At 38.5% G+C, this 22,698-nt stretch overlaps 1 protein-coding gene across 5 annotated transcripts in view; it reads right to left on the bottom strand.

Moving 5' to 3' along the window:
- The window catches only part of TENM1 (teneurin transmembrane protein 1), a 770,840-nt gene that overhangs the window by 197,322 nt on the left and 550,820 nt on the right, over nucleotides 1-22,698 (bottom strand). For 4 of the 5 annotated variants that reach the window (XM_063170577.1, XM_063170580.1, XM_063170579.1 and 1 more), the window contains one exon: nucleotides 9,037-9,297. The exons of the other annotated variant lie outside the window; for it this stretch is intronic. In XM_063170577.1, coding sequence (XP_063026647.1) covers nucleotides 9,037-9,297 — 261 coding nt within the window. The remainder of the gene's footprint in view (nucleotides 1-9,036; nucleotides 9,298-22,698) is intronic. 5 annotated transcript variants of the gene reach the window in all.

Below are 22,698 nucleotides of genomic sequence, written 5' to 3'. Positions count from 1 at the left end.
GATGAGAGCAAAACCCTTTCAATTAAAGAGGAGGGAGAAGTGCTAGGAACCATAATTAATACAACACACAGTGTAGAAATACCCTTTAATTTGTCCCTTTGTTACCTGCCTTTGAGATCTTTTCACAGAGTTTCCAGCAATAGAGATGAACAACCCTAACCTGATGTCCTAAGCCATGCCCACTTGCAGGTATTTGCTCCCACGTGGATATCTTGTAGGATATGTGGTTTCTTGGAATAAAACCCCATCCCCAGCAGCTCCCCTTGTGGATCACCCAAGGCAAAGGAACGTGGTTACCCCACAACTCTGGTTTGTGGTGCCCCCGGGGCTGCCCCTCTGTGCTGCCACAGCAGCTCACGACCAGAGGCTGACATGTCCTGCTCAGCTCAAAGCCAGAGCTGGGAACATGGTACAAAAATCCACATTGCAGATCATCTGGGGTAGAAATTTAAGACAAAATAAAAACCACTGGAAATATAATTAGTCATCAGAATATGTGAATCTGATTAAAACATTACTCAAAAACATCTGTAAGGGAAAAGAAGCAGCCTGCAGGAATTATTCAGTGCTCCTCAGCCCATATTCTAGAAGAGCTAATTGCACACATTTCCTCTTATGCTCATGTTACAAAGTATAGAGTGAGGGTATAAAGCTAGATAAGATTAAATAAACAAAATTAATATAGAAAATGCTGAATTTTATTTTGTAAGCCATTTATATAAAAGCAAGTTGAAAGAAGCAGCATTCAAATCCGGTGAAATGAAAATCAACTCAAATTTCCTATACAGCTTCTCATTCTTAACCTATTTTCTATTGCAGAAATTAGAAATCAGCTAACACATTTAGTCTAGGTTTCAATTTTAGAAGACTGCAGCCATGGGCCACTGTGTTTCTTCCAGATGAAGCAGTCACTATGTTTCTCCTAGATGAAAGCTACTTGCTACTATTAATAGTCTCCTTTTGTGAGACTTTTGTGAGATATGCTAATATTCCTAACCCTGAATAATACAGATTTATGCTGATCTTCATCTTACTCCCAAGCCCAGGAGGAAATGAAATACTAACAAATTTGAAAATGTAAGATAATACTTTCTCATGTAATTTAAAACACAATGAATTAAATGTGTAAAAATTAAAAAAGGTTGGAAAGGAAGAATGAACAACTTTTCTCACCCATGAGACAACAATAAATTCTAAGATCTCATATCATCAAGAAAAAAATAATATTTACATTAAACCTTGCTAGACTCTAAAATGGTAATTTGTCAGTATTTGTCACTTCTGTATCCATCCTGCACTCATTTGCTGGATGCCTTTTTATTTCCCTTATGGTATTACAGTTTGGGCAAGTCAGGGGGAGGCCACAAGGATGCTCAGAGAGCTGGAGCTAAGGAGACAGGCTCGGGCTGGAGAAGAGAAGGTTCTGGGGGGATCTCAGAGCACGTCCCAGTACCTAAAAGGGCAACAAGAGAGATGGAGAGGGCATGGAATGATAGGACAGGAGAGAATGGCTTTAAATTGACAGAGGGTGGGTTTGAGGGGATATTGGGAAGAATTATTTCCCTGTGAGGGTGGTGAGGCCCTGGAGGTGCCCAAGGCCAGGCTGGACAGGGCTGGGAGCAGCCTGGGACAGTGGAAGGTGTCCCTGCCCATGGCAGGGCTGGAACAAGATGATCTTCAACGTCACCGCTAACCCAAACCATTCTGTGATGTGGCAGCTGTAACTCATTTTGCTCATTTGTAACTCATTGTGGGGAGTTACAAAAGCCCCAGTTCTTTTTGTATTTAAAACCATGCTGGCTGCCAGTATAAGGAACCAAATGAGAGTAACTTGATCTCATTTATCTAGCAGCCTTAAATGTAATCTTACATGATCAGAGTTCACAAGTTTTTCCTTAGCTTTATTTTCCACTAATGATATTCAAATTTCAGCTTTAAGCAAAACGTCCAAAACTTTAAAGAAAACCAGGTTCCAACTGGTAGAAATATCCACATTTTAAGACATATAAGGAAAATTGATTACATTTCAAAATAACTACAAAACTAAACAAAATGATTCCAAAGGACATACATACAAAATATGACTGTAGGTTGTTTCTGTAAATCAGACTGCTGATCTCCTAAAACATTTAAAAATTTAACCAAAAGAGATGAGAAATAAATAACACTGTAAACTTAATAAAACAACATAAATAAAACATCAGGACAGACATGCTGACTGTTCAGAATGGAACTGTTCCCAGCAACACATTTGTCCAGAGATGGCCTCCTGTAGAATTCACAGTAAATGCTCAACAAGAGAAAAAGTATTTTGTTCAGTGTTTGCCTGGCCTCATAAAGATTGTGAAATGAGAAGTCAGACAATCCTCACCCTCCTGCACTGCAGCACCCTGACAGAAAGCAGACACTTATCTGTCTACCCCATCTCAGTTTTCCCCGCAGTGGTAGCCAAAATAAACTGAGGTCCCAACAATTGCAGAATCACTGCGAAGTATTTTTGCACTGTGAAGTATTTCTGGAGATAATTTTCCTTTGCATTCATACCCAGAATACTGAGAAAATAAAAAGGATTTAAATGAAAGGAGTTATAATTTATATTGCTGCTGGCTCCTCAAGGCACATCCACTATACTTGCTGTATCACACAGGGGAGGAAAGCCAAGAGATTTTTTCCTGAGCTCTAATGCAAATTTACTGATTTCTGGAAAAAAAAAAAATCAGACTTTTCTCCTCAAGCCTTCCTCCCTCCCCACCTCACCCACCATGAAAGAAAAAAGATTCAGGGAAAAAAAATTTATACAACCTCCTGCAAATGGACTGATAATTTTTACTATGCTGTGGGAAAAGGTAATTTAGATTCTGGAATATAGAAAGTATTCCTGCTACATTCTAGACACTGTTTCATTATATTTAATCTAAGATGCTAAATATTGATATTTGTCTTTAAATTAGCATTCATTGTCCTTAAAGGAGAACCACAAAAAAGGGAATGTTTTAACACCGTGTAATGATTTTTATAGACCACATGAAAATTGTAAAGATTAAAATAGCAGACATGCAGATGCAATGCCCTTGTTAGTCAGAAAAAGTAATAAAGATGGTAATTTTAAAAGGCAGAATTTCCCCCACAATACTGACAAAAAAGTCATTAGCTGAATTTCCATAGATAAACAATTTCAGAAATGGTTTAAATACTGGGGCACAAGCTCAAGACTTGCATGATATTGCAGCTGAGGTGATGCTGCAGTGCTTTCAGAAGCATCTCGCACTTATCCAAGGCAATTTGGATAACTTACACGCTGCCTTTGAGACAGTAACATTTCCAGAGGAACCACTCTAAGGTCAACAAAAGCTTCTTACACTCTGAACAACTGCAGCAGAGCAGCTCCCCTGGCAGTGGATATGCCAATGCTCCCCAAAAGACATTGCTGAGTTACTGCAGGGGCTCACATCCCTCCTTTCACTCTGAGGAGCTGCCTTTGAAACAACAGCAGAAGAAACCAACATAAACACCATGTAAACACTAAAAGATCAAAAAACCCCTCACAACAAAGGCAACAGAGGTCTTTCATTAAGGGAAGGTAAGCAGCCCTTTTCTGTCAAATATCTGAAAGTATCATAAATCAAATATCTGACAAGCTACAGCAAGCTACAGAAGGAATTTCACCATGAGGGGTTTTGCATTTTATTGATGAGGTTGCCTTAATCTATTAGGTGCCTTAAAAGATAGGCAGGAGTGTACAAACAGAATGGAATCCAAACCACAACAAAAAGGCAAAATAAAGCATACAAGGATCAAAGAGAAAAATATTATGACACAAAGGGAATGGGATTAAGGCCAATATTTACCTTTATATTTTCAAGGCTACTTACACATATTTAACCTAATGGGTCTACTAGCAAATTAGTAATTCAATTTCTTAATTGCACCACTGTAAATAGAAAGTGACAGGACAGGAGCTAATGGATACACTTCAGCCATCATTATTAGAAACACAATCCTGCATAGAGAGGCAGCCACATGCCCACTTCTCAGAGCATGTATTGCTATTGTAATGTAGCTGTTGGTAATAATTTCCTGGAGAAATGAGAAAGCCAGAGATCAGCTTAATGCCTGAGCTGTTTACAAAATAACAGTAAATAACAGCAACATTAATCACAATGCTGTCACTTTCTTACATTGAACACAAGACTTTTATGAAGAGCCAGATCCAAGCCTAATTTAAACAGGTGTGAATTCACAGTAGGTCTATTGTCACACACCATAAATTAAATCAGAGCCTTGTCCTTAGCTAAATCCTCCCCATGGCTGCATAGCTACAGCATTCTCAAAGCTGTGCTTCTCATATAGCATCAGCCATTGTAGCATTTCCTTTACTAATTAAGTATCTTTATCCCTTTAACAGATACTGTAGGGATTCTGAATATGAAGTGCAAAGAACTAAGGTGACTTGTCCAAAAGTCACCCATCTGCCCAGCAATCAAAATGAAAAATCCCCAGAGATTTAGAGACAGTCAAAAGCTCTGTTAAATGGATCACTGCTCCCAGGCTATAAAACAAATACTTAAATGAATTACACAAGAATAATCTTACATGTTTCTAGCTCATTAAACTTAGCTTTGATCTGTAACCTACTAAAGTCTCTACTACATCTACTTATTAAAATATGGCTAATACCATTACCCCATCTTTGCAGCCTGCTGTTTAAAGTGTTTGTTATTATTAGAAGCACTGTTTCAAATAGCATCTGATACTCATGTTAAGAAAGAATTTTCCCAACACTTTATGGTGGGCAAAAAGGAAAAATTACATTTTTCCACAGCTGTTTTTTCCCTCTCTTGCTTTGCTTTTAACAAGACAAGAATGTTATTAAAAAGTCCCCATACCAGATCTCACAAGCACTCTAATGCTACATTGCATGACCAGTGGTATTGCAGCCTGTACTAAAACCTTAATTTCTTGCCTACAAATCTCAAAGTCGTCATTGTGAACTAGAGCTAATACCCAGTTGTCATAAAATAATTCAGCCAAAGAAACTGAGCAGAAATCTGGATCCAAGATGAGTCTGCATTGCACAGGACACTTCTCCAGCACTGGGAATCCTGTACTCTCCTACTGGTTGTCACTGTGGTGTAGAGAAAGAGTAACTAATTGCATAAAAAAATCTAAGTAGATGTCAGGATGAGCCAAACAAGTCCGACTTAAAAGTACATCAAAGCAATCTGACAAAATAAAAGAGGTTAAAAATTGTGTTATTGTAGGAATGGCTGAAGTTCCACACTAGCTCTCAGCTGAGAGGTAGCAGCTAAAAGTAAAAGAGTTGATGGCTGTGCAGATGTGCTAAATGTGGCTCAAAATGGATTATGGCATGGCATAAATGTACTTGAGGTCAAATTCATTGTGTCACAGCTGCACAGATGTCCTGTAAAGGCAAACATAAGAATTGAATGAACAGCAATGAGAAAGGTTATATGGACACAAAATGGACTGTGGGCTGCCTTTTAATACACTACCTAGTGTGGGAGGCAGATCTGTGTCAAACCATGTAATTTTAGGAATATATCTGGAGATCATGCTTTCTGTAGATCACGTTTGTATTCTCTTCTTGACCACATACTCCAGAAAAACAAACAAACAAATAAATAAATAAATTTGCCAGCTCAGTAATCTGGCAGATGAAAGCACTGAATTTTATGTTCTGACACACTGCAGTGACAGATACCATTGTATCAGTGAACTGAAGGCAAGTGCAGTCTTCAATGGAATAAAGGAACTATTTTTGATATGGTTATTCTGTGGTGTTGCTGTCTGAACTCTACATTCATATACCATAGAGTAACACTGTGTTTAAATGGAGCTATTTACATTATACCAGAGATAAGCAATGGTCCCCAAGAAATTGGTCATTCATTCTGTGCAGTCAATATATATTTGCTTAGCCTCAGGCAAAGCTGAAGGCAGTCTGTGCCCTAATGGGCTATTATTAGTTGCCATTAACTTGACAACAATGAATGGGAACGTTGGTGTTTTATACAATCTGTTTAATGCTGCCAAAACAACCAGAGTGTGTTTTAACAGCGATTATGACAGAGTCGGTGTGTCTACTAAGGAAAACAAGCCTTAAATAAATTCTCAAATTGGGCTACCCACAATGAACAGAGAAGTATATATCCTGTGCCAGGGAACTTCAAGCTAGAGCTAAGAATGAATAGGAGAATGTCAAGAAATAGCTAAAAAGAAGAAGTTTTTACAAAGTATATTAGCTCCAGATCAATGCAAAGCAGAAAACTGCCTTGAAAACACATCTACTGGAGGCCACACAATTAATTGTCCCAGTATTACCACAAAAAGACCTGTCCTGTTTTTGTAGCAAAAACTGTGTTCATAGAGGAAGAAAAAAAATAAACCCAAACCTGAAACCCTACTGACCCTTTCAAAAGATGGACAACAATTACAATGTTTTTTCAAATCATGCAACAACGATGCCTTTCTCATTAATTTTACTCCAGTTCCAAATAGCTGCATTCACATACCATTTGGTAAACCCCTTGAAATCCAGAATTTCTAAATACTTTAACAGAAATTAGGAAGTATCATGGTAACTAATATTTCATGTACTTCCATGCAACAGATCTTATGCATTTTCACACCAGAACAGTTACTGGCAGGCACAAAAAAATACATTTCCATGGCAGAAACTGACAAGGATAAATGCAGCACTCGTGGCTCTCTGATAAAGCCCCTGGCACACAGGACTGCATAGAAACAGGAAGATGTGCCATCTGTGACATAATTTAAGTAGAGATTTATGAACTTCTGTATTCAAAGAGTGCTTTGTTGCTGAGTGCCAGCCCAGATGAAAAACACACTGCTCTCTGGACCAGGAATCTTGGCTATGAACTTACCTGTGAAACAACAGCTAATATAAACAAATATAGCTTGAACTGCAGTGTTCAAATTTATTCAGACTTTAACTTTCAAGACTGTAATTATTATAATGACTCAAGAGCACAGGAAGCACTGAGACCTGTGCAGTTGGCCCTGCCTGGAGACTTCTACAGAGTTCAAGTGAACCTGTGCTTTCAGTTTCTCTCTCTTCCAACTTGCTCTCGCCCTCACTTTCCTCTCCCAACCATTTAGTCAAGCACTCCAAACATGAATCCCTGATTTAAAAACTGTTATAAGGCTTACAAAAAATGAAATATTAAAGCCACATGCAAAAAGACTATCTACACCAGTTTAAATGGATTAAAACCCTTCCCAGAGACAAATCTTTAGAGGAAAGCATTCTTTGGTGGGGAAGCACAATGCTATGTGTCCCTATCTTAACAACACCTAACCCATAATTCTTGCTACATCTGTGCACGATGATGCAGGTGCACTACTTACAGTAATTTTCATCTACACATTACTTATTTAGTGGTACATGTACTACTAAGCAAAATATCATCAATACCCAGCTGCACCACTGCACTCCAGACTGAAATACAGAACTCACTTAGATGATTTATTTGCTTTCAAGACTTCTGCTTCCCAGCACCTTACAAGAGAAATGTGCATTTTTTAGTCTAAATGGCACAAATATACACATTCCTTCCATGTAGCATTCCCTTTCAATCATTTTCACAGTTAAGGGCCAACCAATGCCAGGCAGACCAGATTCAACTCTTTCAGCCACCACCTAAACCCCGGTGTCTCCAGGAAAACACAAACACAATTCCCCCTCAAGGCCAAACAAAACCTCCCTATGCAGCAAACACCTCACAGAGGAGGGGTCCCACAGAAGCTGGAAGACAGGCAGCCATTGCACACTGGAAATGGGGTGACATCTGAGAATTGACTGATTCCACCAACACAATAAAATGTGGTGGCCCACAATGCTTAATCCTCAATGGAATATTTAATTAGAAACAAGCTGTGCACTAAAATCTCATTTTTAACCTCAAGCAGATAATGCAATGTTTTTGAGCCTATATTGGACATTATCATTGGTACTGGCAGACATCCAGGTGAAATTATATAATTATGAGCTTCATGTTTGATAAATTCAAACATGTAAGTATAGAAATGCTATTTATACTGAATCAGTTGTATTAACCTTATGACTACAGATGCACTAAAATATGTTGCTGTCAACAGTGAAGTGTCAATATTTAATGACATCTAGACCTATAACATGCAGCTATTAAACACAGAAATTAAAATATCAGCTAAGCTTGTTGATCTTAAGCATGATAAATTTGTTTACTTACTATACTTTGTAAGGAAGCAGAGTAAATTTTAATCAATTTTAATGCAGAGATAAAAGAATACCAATTCCTCACATTACTTTAATTAAATACACATTTTTTTCCTTCTGTGACACATTTAATTGTAAGAAAAGCAAATGAGTAAAAAAATCCTGAATGAGACTGAATATTTAGAAATCACAGATACACAAAAAACAAGCCCATGTGACTCACAAGCCCACTCTCTATATGCAGAGAAATACAGAACTGAGACACAACAAAGACCTGTTCAGTCTGTCCTACTGATGAAGTCACATCTCCAGGTGCAGCACAAGATTAGAGGTAAACAGAGAATTTAGACTGCAGGTTGTCTTTCTCAAGTCATCTGGCTGAAGAGCCTTAAAATTATACCCAGAAGCCACAGGAGCAACTGTATGCAAACATGATATAGATGTACATATATATATATTTTAGAACCTAATTCATAGGCCACCAAATTCAAATGATAAATATCTTACAACATAAAAATGAAGAATGTGGGGAAGTTATTAGTCTTTAGAGAAATTATGTTTTAACAAAACCACTGTTTCATTTTTTTCTCTTATTTTCTGTCTAAACTACATATACAATACACACAGCAAACAACCCCTTTATCTTACATACAGTACAGGGATCTAGGAAGGAAGGGAGAAGAGAGAAAGAAAATAAAAGAGAAAATAAGAAAGAAGGAAAATAAGAGAAGTAGGAAAAGAAAGTTTTGAATAAATTACTCCTACTATTGAGTACATGAGACGCATTTCTTTATTACCATTCTCCCCATCAGACTTCCTCTCATGGTCAGTGTCAGTGAGGGACAGAGCTGAGTTTGCCCGGCTGGACAGGCAGGAGCTGTGCTCTGATTTGATGCCCCTCATCCACATCCTCAGGGCGTGCTCCGGGGATGCTCCTCCTTCAGTCTCAGTGTCCACATCCGAGCCCACCTCCAGAGGGTAACTGTGCTCAGCCACACCGTGCAGGTCAGTCTGGTAGCCAGAGCACAGGATATGGGGAGTCTCACAGAATTCCATGTCTGGAAAAAACAAAAGTTCGGAAAAAAATGTAGCAGTGAAAAGCAATATAACTTTGATCTTCTCTTGGAGAATTTGTTTTGAGAATTAACATTGTTCACACTATTAGAAGACTTTTTTTTGGTCAGTGACTCACTCTGCTATCTAATCTACTCTAAAGGTAATACAACTAGAAGAATATATAGGAAAATATATAGTGCTGCACTGTAATCGTGCCTTTTTGTCTGATAGAAATATGCATTATAGCTCAAACATGTGCACACCCACACACTGATAGCTGCACATCAATTTACAACTGAAGTGAGCATCTGCAAACACAGACACTTTCTCACGTTCTGCCAGGAAGGCAACAGCTCTAAATTAATCTCAGTATGTTTTTATCCTAGGGAAAGTGTAGCAAATTTCCCAATACAGAAGTTAAAAAATAACATTTAAAGTACTTGGTTTATGGTGGAAGACAAAGAAAGCGTACTTACCATTGGCTTGCTCTTTGAGAGTGCTGTCCTTGCATATTCACACCAGTGGGTTTGGGTTCTCCAGTGCTGGTGGCCTACAGGAGCTTCCTAGAAGAGCAGTGGCTACTAGGACTGTACAAGGGCCATCTCATGACACCAAGCCATCTGAGATTTGAGAGCTGTACAGTGCTACAAGTTATTCTTACTGAACACAGCAGCTGCTGGGCAGCAGAAATCCAAGGACAAACAGAAGGTGGACAGGACCCATAATGTGAATATGCAGAGGAAACATTCTCGAAGAACTACAGGTAAGTAACACACATCAGCAAATTGCAACTCCCCTTTGAGGTAGCCTCTGCATATTCTCACTTGTGAGAATCCAATTACAAATGCAACTCACAGGGACTATGACAGGGAGTTCTAATTAAATAAGGATTACAAAACTGCACTTCCTAATTGAACATCAGACCTGGGATGCCATCTTGAGAGACTAAATACAATATCAAATATGCATACAGTATTTCAGTTTCTAGAAAGGAAACATTAGAGACAAGAGTCATTGTTTAAGACTAAGGACAAATACTCTTTTCTACTGTCATCCTAACCAAAGCTTTAATTTGCCAAACTAATCCACTTACCAGCTACTGAGAGGAATGATTCTGATTTTAATCACTCTCGCTGAAATAACAAAAAGCCCTTTTATTTTCTTGAAGGTATCAACCGAAACCAACAAACCAAATGCTAAGACATAAATTGAACCACCTGAGGAAATTGTAATTCATCTGTCTCTATATATCTTTCTTTTGCCATCCAAAAATTCCTGAAGGTCTTGGCTTTGAGCTGAGGGAAAGGCACCCTTATTTGTGGAGGGCAAGGGAAGAAGGCAGGCAGCCAGCAGAAAAGCATGGCCATGGCCTCACTTTCCCATAGGAGTCATGGAAGGTCACCCTGTCTTGCCTGGTGTGGCTGCATCCTGCAGCAGCAGCCACCACTGCTCCTGCTCCCTTTGGAGCAGCAAGACAGGAGTGGGGATGATCCCAAGTGCTCCAGCACCACTCTGGTCCTTTCCTCTTGTTCACAGGAGGAGGACGTGTTCTCAGCCCTATCCTTGAGAAGCTGGGATGTGCCTTCACAAGCCCTGTCCCTCCAAGTCTCTCAAATGCACTGAGGCTGACTCCAAAGTTTGATGGAGATGGCTAAAACTGCCAAAATACTTGGAAGCAATTGCATAGGGAATGTTTAGCATTTGAACTTTGTCTACCTTACAGCAGGTGGGATTTAAGGAAAAAACATCTGATTCTTCTTCCCCTTTAGAAGAGATCTTTGCTTATTTTCACCATCTGAGGAACTTCCCCATAATTAAAAATCTTACTATAACCCCAAGAATCACCTCAGCTGATGCCAGGTCCTCAGGGGACAAGGATGCAGGATTTTTTACATGGCTGTCCCTCCAGGCAGATGTCTGCCATCAGCAGCCTGGAGCCCATCTTCCCCCTGTTTGCATTTGCATATGCCACAGGGAATACTCATCCCAGTAAATCCCACAAAATGCTAATTAGATTACACATTTTTAAGAAGGACAGAATTTACCCTTCAGTCTATATGTTAATTCCTTTTTTTTCTTTTTATACTCTAACTCATGTTCAACTCAAGTATAACACAATCTATTGCCTTAATAGTCTATTTCTTAAGTATACAAGCCTTTGCAGGATTTTAACTCCCACAGGAAGAGTTTTCTGAAAAGCTTTTACAATGGCAGAAGTGGCTGCTTTTAGTCTGCATATCTAACCTTTTTACCTAAAATACTACATATTTCCACGAGGAGATAAAGTTCAAGCAGATTTATGATAGATTCAGTGTTACCACAAAGACATAGTCACAAGAGAAATGAGAGAACATTAATACAAAATTCAAGGTTTTGCATGAACAGAGGACAGGAAAGAAAAAGTGGTAGTTATGAAGATGATGAAAGGATTTTCAATTGTGGACCCTCACAGAGCCTGCTGTAACACAACCATTAAAAAACAAGTATTTTATCTCACATTGATACTAATTAGCTTTTTCAAAAAAGTAAAGCATGTAGAAATATGAAATATCTAATGAGCAATAAAAGGAAAGAAGAGTTGTTTAAAAAAAAAAATCAGCATTGCAATTAACAGACCCCTTTCTTTCTACTACTAAATACAATTTTCTATTAAAAAAAAAATCTTAAGAGATAAGCAGTTAAAGAGAAGCTGGAGAGCAGTGCCTCTGCTGTTTCAGGAACTGGGCAGCTGACCAGGCAGTGCTAACACAGCTCCAGCTTTGCTCACAAAGTTACTGAAAATACCAGGTAACTCATGAAGGGTTTATTTACTGTGGTATCAATTTAGTTATCCCAGTGCATCTTCCATTGTATGGTCAGGAGTAACTGTGTGCCAGCTACTCTTTCTGCAACTCTTTTAGTGTTTCTAGCACAGGTTAAAAAATATAACAAAATTACCCCCATGAAAGACCACTCAGGCCCTTCTCTCCAACCTAGTAATTCTGCAAAATTTGGACTTGCAGGACTTGTGGAATCTCCTCACTGTTGCCATTTGCCAAGAATTCTGCTAATTTCCACCAAGTAACCATGAGTATAAGTAAATATTTATTTCAATAAATATTTAAAATAAAGAAAAAATGATCCAAACAAAGAAGCTAGAAGAAACATAAAACTAGAGTATAAATAGTGATGGCCATGAAGAACTTTCCAGTCCTCCTATTCCCTTATGGAAAAATATTCTACTTATCAACAGAATGATAACTATTAATTTAAATTACTTAATTGACCTATGTGTTCAACTAGAGAAAGAGCTTACAGAAAAATGTAATTTATTTATAAACTGAAACAGTTTGACATCTTGCAATTACGTGCCTTTTATGAACCCCATCATATAATTAAGCAATTGCAATTTATTGATTGTGAAAGTCTTTAAACATCACTGATTCACAAATTAATTTTATTCTTGATTCTTGGTATCAGGTGATTCTTACTCTGAGAATGCTCCCTGCTCAAACACACACAAAATCAATTCTCTGGATGAAAAAAACACAAATTATTCTTTCTGGAAATATAAAATTATAAAAGAGATTAAGTAGCTCAAAGGCAAGGAGAAAATATCAGTCTTTGAATTTGAAATCCATGATACTGATTTTGGCCTAGTGTCCTCTTTCAGACTGAGTTTTTGAAAACACTGGAAATATCAGAGTCTGGGGAGGAGAATAAGGAAAAAAAGGCAAATAATACACATTAACCTGAACAGAGTCATGTTTATACTTGTGTCTGAGGGAATAATATGGGGAATGCAAGGGAAAAATACCCCAAAGATGCACTTCTATTCATGGGTTGGGATTTCAGTGTTACACCACAACCTGGTGGGTATTTTTTCCCACTGAACTTAGTGCAGTGCTTTGATCTGCAGGTGCATTTCGTGTGCTGCCAAACAAGCAGAAAGGCAGAGCAGCTACTCGTGGTGTAGGAGACTCAGAGGGAGGGAGGGAGGGAGGGAAAGAAGGGTGAGAAAAAAATGCAAATCAGACGGGGAAAGTGAAGTTTGCCTTCATTTTTGGAAGCAATACATATGCATTCTCCTAAATGAGAAATTTTGAGGGCTATTGAACACTCTACTAAATTTCATGTGTTCAACGGCCCTTAAAATTTCTCATTTTTCACCTGAGAACTGTGGTTTACTGGCTTGAGAATTAAATGTGCAGAGATCTTAAGCTGCTTCATAAAGGCATTCATGAAACACAACCTGCTACATATATTTTGGAATGATTTTGTGTATATGCTTCTCATTTAGTCAAAGATCTTACTTCTTTCCATGTTGAGAGCATACCACATCTTTCCTAGGACAATATAATTCAATGAATTTAAGCTCCAGTTACCATCTGTACAAAAACCACTGAGGAAGCAGCCGAAAATAAATTAATTTTCAAAAATCCATTACACTGACTATTAACTTGTTTTATAAATTTCATGTTTATCAGCAATTGCATTATTGCCACAGCCTGGAACTGTTTCTCAGCTGCATATATCTTAATAAATAAAAACTGATATCCATGTTACACATAAATAACAACCATACAGATTATATAATTTGAATTTTTTTACTTTGATAACAAATGCATTGTATTGTACATTTTATTTTGCTGTGTTTCAGCTTTTCCTTGCATTCCCTTATTTATATAGCTTACTTTCTTACATTAACCTCAACTTACCAGCAGAGATGATATTAAGTTCAAAAATATCAGCTACAACAACTAAAGGAGGAATAAAAGAGGAATCAGAGTCTGTTACAACACTAAGGAGGGAAATTTGCAGGTTAGGCAGCTGAGGGATTAGGAAAGGAGGCTGCACTTTCAGAAAGCTCTTTGGCTTGTGAAATTTATAAGGAAGAAAAAGTCTTTATTCTCCAGGTCCTTCCCTAGAGGTACCAGAGGATGAGGCTCCAACCCATGCCTCATGGCAAATATCTTTCTAGTCTCTTCTTCAGACTAATTCGTCAAGCTTAAATAAGAGCACAGAAATAGACCGAACCCCTTAAAATATTCTCATGCAGTTCTCAGATATTAATTTTTATTTTTACTACTACTGAAATCAACATAAATAAGGAATTTTTACACAGAAATAATCCTGATCCTACAGGGACACAGATGAACCTTCTCTGTCCCCAGAAGCAGAGAATTCTTTTGGAGATCACTTGAAATTCTTCATGTTAGAGATTTTGTTTTTCAAGAGTTTCTCAACTAACAAGATGCCAAAGGAAGCATCTTCGGAGCTACAATGTGGATGCAGCAGTTCTCATTTTAATTTAGGAAGAAACACTTTCAGTATCCTATTGGTTAGAAATTTAATCCTTGAAGTTCAAATAGATCTGAATTATTGCTGGCTACAGCCAAATTGTGGCTTTATGAGTTAAAATACTTCCATTCACAGGATTCTGTTAAACAGAAATTTCTACTGCAGGTACTCATAAATATCTCTCCTTTAATGAATTTTAGAGTTATAAAACCATAGCAAATGCCAGGAATTAGAATGTAAGCTAAATTTCATATAAAGGAAACCAACTTATTCTCAAATAATGACCACACTAACTCTACCCTACTAAAGACTAGAGGATAAAAAAAAATTAGTTACCACAGATGAGAAAGAACTTCAATATCATTTGTGCAGTTAAATTGAATTCTTCTAGTATTACAGTTGAAATAGAGTTTGGAAAAGCTTGTCTTACAACACATTCACATATAATTTCATTCTCCATATGCAATAATCTATTAAGAAGTTACGGATTTTCAAGAAAAAAATATTGTCTGCTTCCAAAAACTCTGTCATAAGAGAAAAGCATTCCAACTTTCTTTCAAGTATTGTAAAGGTTCCTTGGCTCAATAATAATTTTTCTATTACAAGTTTTGGCATTTACATTTGTGTTTGAGGGAAGCAATAGATAATGAATCCTTTCTTCTTGTGATTAAATTTTCAAAATTAAACCTAGCCATAACTAAAACTTTCATAAAGGGCAATAGAACTATGAATCGAACTCTCAAGGAGATTAACTAAGTTTCCCTTTGAAAGAGCTTCATATGCACAAACAGTTTTCCTCCAGATGAAGCAGGGGGTGTGAAGCAGAGGGGCGCTGCTCTGCTCCCTCTCATCCTGTGCATCCACAGCTCTCGACAGGCAAAGCTGTGCTGGGATTCTGCCTTGTTTTCAACTCTGCATGCACTTCAGACAAGAAAGGCTGACAAAATTATTAGAGTGCAAACAGAGTACCAACATTCTTCAAAGTGAAATTACCCTCAGACTGTGGCTCTAGCCCTACAAACTTGAATTCAAATCTGCTATGCTCTTCTGGTAGTAATTTCTGAAAGCAGTTACATTAAAACCAAAATCCCTTTAATTCAAACCTCAGTCTTAGATGCCCATGATATCTAAGCATGACAGCTATTCACTTCCAAAAAAATAAAAAAAGAGACAAAGTTAGGAAAATAATAAATAATTTCTACCAACAGTTTTAATTTTGGTTTATAAAATACATTTTAAATAACACTGTTTGTTCCTTAAAATATTGAAATTTATTTGTTTTAAAAATTGCAGTTGAACCAGTACCTTTAGATAAAGAGCACCTGCTTTTAAATATAAAAGATGTGCAAAGCAGGTATCTTTATAAATTTCACTGACTTAGTTTTAGAAGGCTACACATGCAAAAAAATCCAGAAGTCTAAAAATGGATTTAATTTTCAGGGCTGTAAATCCAGAAGTTAATTCTATGCAGCCAGTGGGCTGGCATAGCACTTAGGCTTTAGGTCATTGTGACTGTCTCAGAGTAACCACCTGGCAAGTGCAGAACTTTGGGATGGTGGAAAGACTTTTAGAGAGCTGCTATCAACACCCATTTACCAGAAATCTTTTCCTTTACTGCTGAGACATTCAGCAGACCTGAAGCAGATCACAGTCAGATCACAGACAATGCTCAAAAAGAATCATCAGAGTAACTCAGCTCCTCACCTTAACTTTCACCAGAAACTACAAAGCTCTAATATCATTTTAAAGTAGCCTAAGAGAGTATCAAGGGTACTACTAGCCATCTGACTTTGAAGTGACATGAATGCAAGGCAGCAGCAAAGGGAGCCAGGCTGGAGCAGAGGAAGGTGGTTTTGATGCCCTGAGCCAGTTCCAATGAGGGATCAGTGAATGAGAAATTTCAGCACAAGTGAACAAAAGGCTTCAGCCACACCGCACTGACCAAGCCCCATTTCTTCACTTTCCAACTAACTGTTAAAAATGCCGGAAATTAGGAAAAAGTATTTGCAAGGGAGAAGGTATCACTGAGAAATCTAAGCACAAAGAGACAAAATCTCTTTAAGGAAGGGGTGCCAGTCCCCAGCAGCACCTTGTGCAGTGAGAACAGGAGCCAGAGAACAGCGCTTGTGCGCAAGGAGCAGTAACTGCTGCTGCTGTGCTGCCGTCCCAGAAACAAGGAGCAAGATGGAACAAGGAACACAGGAGCAACACCTGCCCTGGGCACAAGGAGATGTGCCCACGAGGAGGCTCTTGCCCTCCTTGTCCAATTCAAGCCTGAAAAATCCCATTCTGCAGGTTCCCAGAGTTGCCTGGTGGGCTGGCACAGTCACAAACATTCTGCCAGCCAACCTCGCCAGGTCTTGGGGATCAACCCCACAAATGCTGCCCATCCTGAAGAGACATCTGATACCCCCAACAAGCATCCAGCTAAAAGGACTGTTTAATGAAGCCCAAATGTGGAATTTACATCCATTGGATTCTTGGTGGGATGTCTAACATCTGCAGAACACTACACCTAATTTTATATTTTTTTCTCTTTAAATAACTGAAATTGGAACCAGTTTTGGCAGTCAACAGCACATCCCCAGCTCATAGAAGGACCAAATTAGAACAGTGTGCCCAGGGCTCTTTATCAGGAGAATCAGAATCCTACACAGCAATGACTGCTGGCCAGACTACCAGACTATGAAGCATTTTAAAACTATCTATTAGGTGAGGCTTTCAAGAGACACTGGGTGATGCCTCAAAAAAATATCTGTAAATCTAGCTTTGTTCTGAGATTTTGAAAATCCCATGAATCTATTTTTCACTGTTAAAATATTTCACTTCCCCCACAAATTTACTAACAGCTTTTTAGTATGTAAACACCTTTTCCACTGGGAAAAAACTCAAGTCAGACTGCAAGATGCCCCCTAATAAAACCTGGGGCAACTAAACAGTTTGATTCTGACCTACGTTCGATTAGGGGTGCAGGTGTGTGCACTTCTTTTTCCTGATTAGGCAACAATTTACATATGAGGGCCATGAACTTAATAAATTAACATATACTATGAAAGCAGTGTATTCAATTTAAATTGAACTGCTAAGCAACATTCAGACAAAGAAATTCACCCTTCAGATTAACGTTGGAAGAAGAAAGGGAAAGCAGAAGCACGTGCACAAGCTGCCCAGCACTTCCCCTCACATCCAATTAGGTCCTGCTGTCAGTCTGCCATCAGTGGGAGCGCATGGAGACAACTTGGCACGTCCGTTCCGTTTGATCAGCCGGCTGGGGACACGGCCTGCCGCTCAAACAGCCCCTCTTCCCCCCAAACCTCTGGAGGGCTTTGTCATCACATGTTCCATCTGATCAAGAGACGGGAGATTTAACTGCCTTCACATAATTCTGACCACTTTCGCTCCCTCCTTTCCTCAAGTGCTCGGTTTACCAAAGAAATTTCAATAACAGTTCAGACTTAAAGGTCAGCTCTGCTGCAGTTTAATATTTGAACAATTGAAGGAAAATCATTGGGTTTGCATGTTGTATTTTTACACATACAATCACAACAACTTTTTTCAACTGTTTAACTAATTTTTTTACAAGACCTTTTTTAGATTTTCTGATATTTACAGATATTTGTTCTTCTACACTGTATTTCTAAAGGCAGTTATGTAAGTTATAAAGACTACTACATTCTGCAGCTGCAAAACATAAAAATATTGGGGTTTATTTCACCAAAATGCATCAAAGAAATTCAGCTGAAGGTGGTGGCACCATTCCAGCTCTATGCCCCCAGAAAATAATTTTGGGGTAATCTTGCATCACTATCACACAACATCATTATTAATTAAGTTAAATAAGTACTTTTTAAAACACATACTATCCTAAAATGCACATCATGATTACCAAAGAAAGATGAAAATCTGAGACACTTTTGTCAGCAAGACAGTTCCCAAGCATACAATGTGGTATCAACAACATTTTCCATCTCAAGATTTGATGTAGAGCTCCCAAAGAGGAAGTGCCACCATCACTCCAGTGCTGCACCAAAGATAATTAAGCATCAGGAAATTCCAAAGATGACCAACTCAAAAGACCTGTGTATACTGTCATGAAGTTTGAGCAAGGCTGAGATGCCATGATCTGGCATCAAAACTTACACAAACTTTGGGAACACAGTCACAACATGGTGAAATGATTCCAGTATCGTTAGGAGCAGTTGGCTACAATTTTTACAGCTCTAGACATCTTTAGTTTCCCTGCCCTTTCTTAATGAGAGCTGTAATTGTTTAAAATACAAAATCACTCCTAAATGGCACTCATTTTAGTAGCTATTCTAGTCCCTGAATTTGAAACCTCTAGCCTGAGATTTAACCACATAGCGTTTTAATCTTTCACAAAGCCACAGCCATACAATTGACACCTGGGAAATGACAAAGCACTGACTGATATTGAAATGTGATTTCTGCTGTTGAGAATTAGTGGGCAGGCACCTTCTCTTTCTAATGCAAATCACAGGTAGTGTTGACTAGCCACAACTAAAACTAAATCCCCTCCATCATCAAATAAATAGATACATATACATTGATAATGCTTAGAAAGATGGTTGGGAGGCTGACTACCTAACATGAGAGAGCTCAAAGTTGTTACCAACTTTGACAGATAAATCCTGAAAAGAAAATCAGAATATGAAATAATTTGTATCTTAACAGATTGAAAGCCACAGGAAAAATTACCTACAGTATTGCACTGCCCATAAAAAATTGCTTCTAAAGTTTTCCAGCATCTGCCTTTCAGACATTTTATTTGGGGAACAGAAGCTGCACACTGGTGACTCTCTTCATAGCCAACATACCTTGGGTTCCACAGCTGTGAGCCCATGAGCTCTCCTTAATTCTTGGCTCTGCAAAGGTGCTCGATCAACAATGCTCAGGAAGAGTCAAAGTTAAGAGCCTGCACTGCAGCTGAGACTAACCCAAAGAAAATAAATCAAACCCAAATGGCACTAACACATTAACCTACAGCACCTCTGTAAACTCTGCCATGCCCTGAAGGAAAGCTTGCCATAGGCTGATAAGCAGAGCTCACACTCTGTATTGCCAGAAATACTTTGTGCCTGGTTATTAAAATATTCACACAGTTGGAGGTGAACTAATTGAGGCAGTGGAGACAGTAACACAGAAGGCACTTAAAATGTAATTAAGCCATGATCAGAAAAGGGACACATAAGGGAGAAAGCACTGAAAACAGAGACTCCAGAGAAAACACCAGATTCAAACAAAAATGAGAGCAATTGTGTATTAAACCATGTTTAACGACATTTATGTGTACTGCTAAGAGAATCTGTGCAGAATTCAAACACTAAGGCCACAGATAATCAGGAAAAACCACAATATATAAATTTGGTTTAGGGTTAATACATGCCAAGGAGACAGGTGCTTTGAGAGGAAGATGGCGCCACCCTCACCTGAGCAATTCTCAGTCATGCTGGAGATCTAAGAAAAGGAATGCTATAGGAGCATTCAGTGTCTCAATTCTTTTGGTTTTATTCTGTAAAAACACAGTTAACCCTACTGCTGGCTGTTCTGGAAGGACTGCAGCAACAACTGTTCCCTCTACTGAAAAAAAAACCCAGCTCACACATGCACTCACTATATTAAGGAGGGGGAAAAAAGCCCCAAAACTAAAAGACTTAAAACATGCAACTATAAACTTCACATTTTCAACACATATAGCATATTCTTTGTAATAAACACTGTATTTTAGAGATACTTAGTGATAGTCTGCAGAATAGTCAATTTTTCCTTCAGTTTAACTATTTTATAGGGAAAAAACATATCAGAAAAAATCCCAGGCTAATATCCAGTTATGCAAGGATTTTTTTTCAGATCAAGAAAAAAGGAAGCTTTGTAAAAAGGTTTCTTCTAATGGACAGCTCTATGTGTTAACCACACCTAAAAACCCTTTTCCATTGTTTTTTCCTATTAAATTTGTTTCCTGCAAATATGCTGAGTGAAGAGCCTTCACAAAAACCAGCTCCCCATAGAATGTACAAGTCACATGTGGATTTTGCCTTTTTTCACATTTTCTCCATTTAGTATTGTCTCATTTCCCTACCAGCTGCTTCACCATTTCCTGAGCTGCACCATCTCGTGCTGTGTCCAATATTAGACACAGCAGTGACAGAGCAAATGGGAAATAAACAGCACAGCTGATCAGGACAACTGGCAAAGGATGCAAGCAGCACATCCAGAAGTGGTTGTAAGTGAAAAAGCCCCAAAACATTTGGTTGTAGGAGCTTAAACTATTGATCTCTAAAAACACAGCAAGATCCTCACTGACGACTCTAATCAGACAGAGAGAGCTCTGAGAAATCATCCTGAGTCCTGCTCCAAAGAGCACAGGAACGGAGCACTGAACTGGGAGCAGACATTTTCCAGTGCTGGCACTCCCAAGTAGAGGGAGAAGGAGGGAAGGATGGGCTTGAACTCAGGGGGTGTGAACATGAGGGTAACTCAAACCTAAGCAGGATGAGCAGTGACCTGCCATGCAGCTAAAGAGAAAGTGAATACAGGACTAAGAACTATTTTTGCCAAGCTAATAAAAGGTATTTATTTGAGCTATCTTGTCAACATACACATTCAGAAGAGTATTTACAAACCTCAGCTGTCCCCTTCCCACATCCCTTTGTTTTTCTTCAATTCAAAATGAGGAATCAGAGGACAGATGCTGGGACAGACACCTGAACACTGAGTGAGAAGCAGGTCTCCTACTGAACAACTGAAGAGACACTGGCCAGAAAATGTCACAAGCCAGAATTTTCCTGTTTAATACAGTTGTCCTCTTGCTTAGACTAGCTTGCTGAAATGATAATGAACAAATTTGTTGAACATGTTTGGAGGCTAATTTAAAAAAATAATGATGCAAACATTGTAAAATTGTGCAGCATGTTGTCAAAGACATCAAGTTTTGTAAACGCCTCATTTGCAAACAATCTGTTGCTGAACTCTAACCAGTTCAGACACTTACTGATCTCCCACCACTATAATTGTAGCTATTTAGAGGTTTTATTCATTTTAATAATAATGACAGCAATAATACTTAGAGCATAGAAAGAAAACAGTATTTTTGTGTATTTTCATCCTGTGTATTTTAGGACTTATTAGCCATTAAAATATATTTTCCGCATATAAAGTCTTCCAAAAAGATCATAAAATTAAACTGAAATACTGGTACTTGTTAGCAACAATATTCCACTCAATTGACAGTTGAGATAAAGCCATTACTACATCCAATTTAAGGACTGAGATGTCTTTTAGTAACAACAATCTTGGAGAAAAACTTAATAATCCTGAAATATAATGTCTGAACACTCAATTTATCCCAGTGGTATCTAAACTGGAGCGCCAAGGTCGAGAAAACAAACACCTTGTTTGAGGCCACAGTGCTCTTAGCTCAGGTGAGGGACTTGGAGAGCACATACAAGGTAAGTGGTAGGTGCCTCTATTTCCTTCAAGCACTGCATAAAGGAAGAGTTTTCTAACCCTTATGATGGTCATTTGACCCAAATCTGATAGCACAGATGATGGAGCATTATTAAAGCATGAGGAATCATAAGCTCTGTGCTGCCAAAACAGCGACAGCGATGATGGGTTGCGTGAGAAGTTTGGGCTGTGTGAGTGGAGCCGCTCGGGGATGACAATAATTACCTGTGAAATGAATATTCATCACTTGGGTGAATTCAAGGCTGAATAATATTTCACTGGAGAGCTGGGATAATGTTAGGCAGAAGCTGGCCAAAGCTGACACAGCTCACTTTGTACCGAGGTCTAGTGCAGCTGGATGACACACAGATGGGTGCCAGGAATTCATGAACTGGAGACACAGCCTGCAGCAGGCAGAGCCACCCCCTGTTATAGTTTGTAAATACAAGCTGAAAATTAGCTAAATAGCTTTTTTATTCCTGAATGTATGCCCACCTTTATGCCAAGAAATACATTACTACTGTTATTTCTGCAAGCAGTAAATAGCATTGAGCTACCCAATGCCAGCCCTTCCTTTTCTCCATAACTCCAAAATCTGTCAGAGAACACCTTCCTTTTTTAGAGTAATGAAATTTTTCAGAGGCAACCAATTCTACAGG

Source organism: Melospiza melodia, chromosome 16 (assembly GCF_035770615.1).
Source record: "Melospiza melodia melodia isolate bMelMel2 chromosome 16, bMelMel2.pri, whole genome shotgun sequence".
NCBI lineage: Eukaryota > Metazoa > Chordata > Aves > Passeriformes > Passerellidae > Melospiza > Melospiza melodia.
Note: the sequence above shows the minus strand (reverse complement) of the source record. Positions and strands in the feature narration are given on the sequence as shown.